Source organism: Acyrthosiphon pisum, chromosome A2 (genome assembly GCF_005508785.2).
Source record: "Acyrthosiphon pisum isolate AL4f chromosome A2, pea_aphid_22Mar2018_4r6ur, whole genome shotgun sequence".
Classification (NCBI taxonomy): domain Eukaryota; kingdom Metazoa; phylum Arthropoda; class Insecta; order Hemiptera; family Aphididae; genus Acyrthosiphon; species Acyrthosiphon pisum.
In genome coordinates this window covers 35,015,194-35,022,965 of record NC_042495.1, presented here as the reverse complement: position 1 = coordinate 35,022,965, position 7,772 = coordinate 35,015,194, and the positions used below count along the sequence as shown (strand labels likewise).

The 7,772-nt window shown below is 30.6% G+C and overlaps 1 protein-coding gene across 3 annotated transcripts in view; it reads left to right on the top strand.

Annotated features, from left to right (window-relative positions):
* LOC100159279 (alpha-actinin, sarcomeric) overlaps window positions 1-6,302 on the top strand; it is a 38,781-nt gene extending 32,479 nt beyond the window's left edge. Inside the window, exons 4-16 of one of the 3 annotated variants that reach the window (XM_016801559.2) lie at window positions 82-242; window positions 494-589; window positions 1,530-1,615; window positions 2,069-2,161; window positions 2,243-2,473; window positions 2,563-2,861; window positions 2,945-3,116; window positions 3,431-3,667; window positions 3,738-3,822; window positions 3,894-4,125; window positions 4,195-4,444; window positions 4,516-4,674; window positions 4,744-6,302. In XM_016801559.2, coding sequence (XP_016657048.1) covers window positions 82-242; window positions 494-589; window positions 1,530-1,615; window positions 2,069-2,161; window positions 2,243-2,473; window positions 2,563-2,861; window positions 2,945-3,116; window positions 3,431-3,667; window positions 3,738-3,822; window positions 3,894-4,125; window positions 4,195-4,444; window positions 4,516-4,674; window positions 4,744-4,902 — 2,260 coding nt within the window. In that variant the 3' untranslated portion in view covers window positions 4,903-6,302. The remainder of the gene's footprint in view (window positions 1-81; window positions 243-493; window positions 590-1,529; window positions 1,616-2,068; window positions 2,162-2,242; window positions 2,474-2,562; window positions 2,862-2,944; window positions 3,117-3,430; window positions 3,668-3,737; window positions 3,823-3,893; window positions 4,126-4,194; window positions 4,445-4,515; window positions 4,675-4,743) is intronic. The other 2 variants (XM_001950723.4, XM_001950698.4) reach the window with 2 other exon arrangements.
* Window positions 6,303-7,772: the final 1,470 nt, after the last annotated feature.

Sequence of the window (7,772 nt, the reverse complement as noted above, 5' to 3'; positions counted from 1 at the left end):
CCCCCCCCCCCCCCCCGAAAAATTCTAGATAATTTAAATATTTAATTATTGTTTCTTATACCGCCCATATTTTAATTCCAGTTTCAAGGATGGTTTGGCCTTCTGCGCCCTCATTCACCGTCATCGGCCCGATCTCATTGATTACCATAAGCTGTCTAAGGACAATCCCCTGCAGAATTTGAACACCGCGTTCGACGTCGCCGAGAAGTACTTGGACATACCTCGCATGTTGGATCCTGAAGGTACGTACTGCTAGTTCGTTATCGTATAATGTTGCGTAACAAGACATTATATAATTAATACATATATCACTATTGTGACTTATTGTATATACTTCGTCGTGTCCCTCGTGCTCCTCCCAATAATATTAATATTACCATCGTCATCGGCGCCATTTTCGTCTTGTTACCAGTAGTAACACCCGTGCGCATTTATCGCGATTTTATATTTATATGTTTTAAATGAAAACTTTTCACGGTCGTGTTTTCTGTAGATTTGATAAATACTCCAAAACCGGACGAACGCGCGATCATGACCTATGTGTCGTGTTATTATCACGCATTCCAAGGGGCGCAACAGGTAAAAACGCGTGTATCCCGCTTTTATCCCTTGTGAACCAAACACTAACAAACTCTCAATAATAATAAACGTCTGCGTTTTGTGTGATAGTTAAATAATTTTAATTTTAGAATACTTTTTATTTCCTTGGTGTATAATATAATATTATATGCCAATTGTGAATATACAATACTATAGTCTATAGTAACCTAACTACGTAATATGTAATATTATATAATATATATATAATATTTTTATATAGTGACGAATCAAGCATAAAACGATTCTTTGCAAATATCTAATTATATTATGATTGTGTACATATATTAAACATTTTACAACTGTCTCTTTATTAATGAAAACAAAAATTATTTTTGTAATACCTACTAATAATTTGTAAAAACTAAATGGCGTCGTTTGAATTTTTTTTTTAAATTAATATGTTCACGCAGGTCTACAATTTGAAGATTTTAGCATGCCACATACTTATTACGTACCTGTAACAAGTAATTCATAATGATAAGAATACCAAAAATATAATTAATTTTAAATTACAGATGATAATAATATTATAACCTTAATATGGTATTTAGTATTTATATAAATTGTAAGCTAAAATTATTGTTATAATAACGTAAATTTGTGTAAACTCGTCATTAGACATTTTAGGAGATCAAGATATTGTATTAGTGATTGATGATAAAAATCTGCTATTGATATAATAATTATAGATAATACAAAATTAATTTTAAGAACTGCAGAAAACATTATTGAACTATCATAAAGGTTGCAATTCAAAAATGAAAAATCGCGAGCCTAATAAAATAAAATTGAATACTCTTTTTAAATACCTCTTGTGAACATGCGAACAATACTATTGTATATAATATACTTAACACTAAATTAAAATTTTGATTGCTTTTGAGTTTTGAGTGAATCTAACATGCGCATGTTTGTTATAACATTGATAGATATGACCAATACGGCAATGCCAGACGAAAGAGCCATAATGACTTATGTTTCATCGTATTACCATTGCTTTTCTGGAGCCCAGAAGGTAATTGTGCCTTTTACCTTTATAGCTTTTTGTGACTAATATCTTAAGAGGATGTCAGTGCACCATTTGTTTTCTCTCTCTGGCCCACTGGTAACACAGAACATTTATGTTTAACAGAACCAACCCTGTTCTTAATAATAATAAACTTTTAATATTAGAGTGAATTCACCTATTATCAAACTTGAATTTGAGAACATTGAAACCTATGTCCATACGTTGGCTATTTTATTATATTTTTATTTTTATGTAAGTTCTGTGGTTGTAAATTATTACAATTTAAAAATGTTAATAAATTGTATACAAATAAAAATATCCTGAAAAAATCAATGTAGAACACAGGTAAAGTTCTTATGGTGCTGCTAAAGGTGGGTCGGGGAGAGAAAACAAATATCACTCTGACATCCTCTTAACAGAATTACGAATTATGATTGTATAATTTTGGACGTTTTATAGGCCGAGACCGCAGCAAACAGAATTTGCAAAGTACTCAAAGTGAACCAGGAGAACGAGCGTTTGATGGAGGAATACGAACGTTTGGCTAGTGATGTGAGTATATTATTTACGAGTTACAACTGTTGGGGAAGATCGAAATTTGTTGACATTCAATTTTTATCATCTATTTTTTAGCTTTTGGAATGGATCAGGCGTACATTGCCATGGTTGCAGAGTCGACAGGCTGACAATTCATTGTCCGGTGTGCAGAAAAGGCTCGAAGAATACCGCACTTACAGACGTAAACATAAGCCCCCACGTGTAGAACAGAAAGCTAAGCTTGAGACAAACTTTAACACGCTGCAAACAAAATTGCGTTTATCCAACCGGCCTGCATATATGCCAACTGAGGGAAAAATGGTTTCCGTGAGTAAAAGTCGTAGTAATTTTTTTCTCTCCCCCCTTCCTCACAAAAATACTAATTGACTGACATTGTTGTAAATTGAATTTATTAGGACATTGCCAATGCATGGAAAGGTCTTGAACAGTCAGAAAAGTCATTTGAAGATTGGCTGTTGTCCGAAATGATGAGATTAGAACGTTTAGAACATTTGGCACAAAAGTTCAAAGCAAAGGCTGACACACACGAAGATTGGACACGCGGTAAAGAAGAGATGTTGCAGAGCTCTGACTTCCGGCAATGCAAGCTAAATGATCTGAAGGCTTTGAAAAAGAAACATGAAGCTTTTGAGAGTGACTTAGCTGCACATCAAGACAGAGTTGAGCAGATAGCAGCTATTGCACATGAATTAAAGTAAATTAATGATTCTTTATTATTAGGTATTATTGCTATTTATTATAAATGTATAACATTTTTTATATTTTATTTGTTCTCAGTTCTTTGGAATATCATGACAGTACAAGTGTAAATATACGCTGTCAACGTATTTGTGACCAATGGGACAGATTAGGTAGCTTGACACAGAAACGCAGAACTGATTTGGACGATGCAGAAAAAATATTAGAGAAAATTGATATATTGCATTTGGAATTCGCTAAGAGAGCAGCTGTAAGTACAACCAAAGAAATAGTCCTGAGTACTGGCTTAATGGACCATAAAACCAACATTTGTTGATTTTTTAATAAGTTATGAATGGTTAAAAACAAGAGTAATTAAGTTAAATGCTATATTATCATGCACATTTTTCATGCAAATTCCGGATTCCCAGAAGATTCTTCTTTATAAAATGTATAATAAGTCTCTTTGTCCTAAACTGAACTAGAAAATCATATATCTTTGCGTGAGACAGAGAAATAAATGTTGGTTTTGCCTCTTAAGATACTTAAAAATTAATATTAATAATAATTTTCATATTAAATTAGCCTTTCAACAACTGGTTGGATGGTACACGTGAAGATTTAGTAGACATGTTCATTGTACACACCGTTGAGGAAATCCAAGGATTGATTGATGCACATGGACAATTTAAGGCTACTTTGTCGGATGCTGACAAAGAGTACAATTCCATCATTGGACTGGTGAAAGATGTTGAGTCAACTGTACAAAAATACCAAATACCTGGTGGTCTTCAGAACCCATACACTACTTTGACTTCTAGTGTATGTTTAATTTTTGTGATACTCATTATTTTTAACATTAGTTTCATGTGTATCTGTATTCTGTATATAGGACTTAAGTAAAAAATGGTCTGAAGTGAAACATCTAGTGCCCCAAAGAGATACGACCCTCCAAGCTGAACTCAGAAAACAACAAAGTAATTATTAAAATGTTTTGGTGTAATTTATGTATGTGCAACATTGTTTTATAACTGATTTTGTTTTGCAGACAATGAGATGCTACGTCGTCAATTTGCGGAGAAGTCAAATCAAGTGGGTCCTTGGATTGAGAGGCAAATGGATGCTGTTACGGCCATCGGTATGGGATTGCAAGGTTCTCTGGAAGATCAATTGCACCAATTGAAACAATACGAACAGAATGTGTTTGCATATAAGCCACATATTGAGGAATTAGAGAAAATCCACCAAGCCGTACAAGAGGGTATGATCTTCGAAAACAGGTAAGAGTCAAATGCTTATTATTACAACAAAATTTGCAAAATTCTATGAAAATAATGCATTGTTTATAGGTATACTCAATACACAATGGAGACACTCCGTGTTGGATGGGAACAACTATTGACATCCATAAACCGTAATGTGAATGAAGTAGAAAACCAGATATTGACCAGAGACTCCAAGGGTATAACTCAGGAACAACTTAATGAATTTAGGGCTAGCTTCAATCATTTTGACAAGAACCGTACTGGCCGATTGGCTCCTGAAGAATTTAAATCATGCTTGGTGTCAATTGGATATAGTATTGGAAAGGATAGACAGGTAGATAATATTTTGTTGTTGAAAGTATTTTTTTTATACTTATACATTAACACTGAACTTATGATGCACAGGGTGAGATTGATTTCCAACGCATATTAGCTGTAGTTGATCCCAATAGTACTGGATACGTACACTTTGATGCTTTCTTGGACTTTATGACTCGGGAGTCCACAGACACTGACACTGCTGAACAAGTGATTGATTCGTTCCGCATTCTGGCAGGCGACAAGGTAGAATTAAATTATTTTGTATAAAATATTAAGAATTTGTTTTTAAATTTTATGTCAATTTCATTATAGCCATACATTTTGTCCGATGAACTAAGGCGAGAACTCCCACCAGACCAGGCGGAATATTGTATACAGCGCATGGCTCCATACAAGGGTGTCAATGCTGTACCAGGAGCCCTGGACTACATGTCATTTTCTACCGCCTTATATGGCGAGTCGGATCTGTAAATCATCAATATTTATAAACAAACAAAAAAAAAATAAAAAAATATTTAAACGAGTAAAAAATAAATTACCAAGGATTATTAACAACTAGATTATATCAAATGAAGAATAAAATTCATTATGAAATTCTTTAATTGGATCATATACTAGTCACATCTACTATTTACACGTCCGTCCGCGCGTCTTATTAATAACAAAATAATGAAAATAATATTTATCATTGCTTTAAACTTCTTAAAAACAATAAAAATGAAAAGGCATATAAAATGAAAAAAATACTCTGCCCCACGTATTACTTTTCAAAGAATTTTTATTTCTTAGATATAGAAGATATTTATTATAGGCTTATTAAAGAATATTTTATTTTTGGCCTTGATTTTTTTTTTTCTAATAATTTAATGAGAAATATATCAGTTTCTATGTTTTATTTATTTATTTATTGCCCTTAGAACAATTTAACATTTGACTAATCTTAAAATCTTCACACATATCTGCAGGACCAACTATCGCCAAAACTATATATTGTATTATATTCAAATTAATCTGTTGTCAACTCGTTGTGTTGTGTTTTTCAAAGTTATGAAAAGTATTTAATTGTTTTGTCATAAGAGAGTACCAAAATATTCTTGCTCAACGCACATTTATTTTTGTACAATAAAATAGTTAACTAAAATTGAATATATTATATCATTTTCACCAGATACTTTGATACTTTTACTATGTTGTAGGCATATGTACACAAATCAATAATCATATTATGTAATTTTTCGCGTAGGAATATCGCGTTAAAAAATCAGTCAATTGTTTTTTTTTCCATTTTCTTTCTCTCGCTCTCGTGAACACCTTATTTACCATCGTTTTACCGCGAATGATAACTCTCATCTTATTTATTCTTATTGTATAGTGTGTATTTTATTTTTAGTTATTATTATTATTATTTTATTTTATGTATGATTATTATTATTGTGCGCGGAAAAAACATGATTTTTTATTTATTTATTTTTTTTTTTTTTCAAAATTGTATGTATTTTCCGTAGCGCATTCGCTGCTGTGTGTGTCACGCAACTTTGAGATGCCATAAGAGTAATATTTTCTCCCCCTCTACCGAATAATATATCTGTGTATTGTAAGTTTTAAGTTGCATGGGCGCAATGCCACACAATCGGTTGTGACAATTGTTTACTCATCTATCCCCACTCCCCCGGTCTTGAGAAATATTGTCTCTCAAAGATGTTTTAATCTAATTAAATTCCTATGTGAAATCTACGACAGAAGCGTGTATTTACAGTTAATCAAATAGTTGATATGTTAACAATGATGTTTACTAAACACATTGTAAAAAAAAAAACAACAAAAATGTATTTATTTAAATATATACCCGTTGTGTTGTGAGAACTATTTAATTTTTGTTTTTATTAACTATAATATGTTCCTTGTTAAAATGTGCTTCAAAATATATCTACCACTGGAGTGGGGGACTTAATGCGTTCATAAAGTATGACCATCAAGAATCTGTACCTATGTAGCTTGTTGTGATACAGACCAAATTAAAATATAGATCAGACTAAGTGGTTCTAAAAACTAGAAAAACTACTCCACCCATTAAGGATTTTCATTATTAAAGAAAATTGTAATTTATAATTTATAAATTATGAGAATTAAATGTTTATAATATTTTTATAAAGGTATATTCAGAATACAGATATATTCAGTATGTGACTAAACATGTAAAATTTTGATTTTTTTATCTGAATAGAAATGGATAAAGATGGATATATTATTATGTTTTAAAGTAACATATAATTTAAATGTATAATTTGTTAAAAGCACTTTACACACTCATGTGTTGACTTTATCTAACTAACTTAAAAAGTACCAAATTTTACAGTTTTAAAATGCCCATAACTTGCTTTGTAATTAAAATATCAATAATAGCCTTCGTGATGCCATAGATTAATATTGAACCTTTAAATTGATAACTGGTCTAATCACTCTAATTTTAAAAATAATAGTAAATAAAATAGATTATTGTCCATTATTGTGATTATTGTTATTATAGAATTTTTTATTTATTTTAATATTATTGGAACACCTAATAAGTACTTACTATTCTAAATCATAATTTCTTATGGCAAGTATAAAAAAAATCTACTTTAGTGCCAAAATATACTTATCATAACTCATAAGCTACTTGTGTTACTACTTACTGCCTACTGGTAATGTATGAAGGTACTTCTACCAAACATTTTAACAGTCAATTAAACTAAGTTCTTTAGTTAATTTAAAAATGAACTTACTAGTTAAGGTTTCAAGTTTTAAAATATAATAACTTTTTAACTAGGTTTTTATTGCTCACATTTATCATAGGTACCTATATAATATTTACACAAAATTATTTTTACATTTTAAAAATAAGTAGTATTTTTAAAACTTTGATCTTCAATATTGAGGATGGTTTCTGATATGAAAATGTGATACAAGATTCCTTTATAAGTTTTTCTGCATATAAGAAAAAAAGTTATAAGTATATAGCCTTAGGTGTATTAAATGTTGATGTCTATTTTATTGAAATAAATTGAAAATTTAATGAATTAAAAAAAAAAAAATTGTAAAAATAGTAAAAAGTAAATGACAATTGTATCGAAATTTGTGGTTTTGAATTTATTTTAGATGGCTATAAGCTTATGAGTTGTACTCATAGAATAAACGATGACCGATTAATTTATTGAACTATTGAAGTAATTATTATGCTATATTTTTTATGTTATTAAAATCAACGAATAACGGCATGTATGCTTGTATTAAAGCTTATAGCCAGAGTTCATATTGATAAAATTCATATTAATATAGACCAAGACAACTCACGACTCACC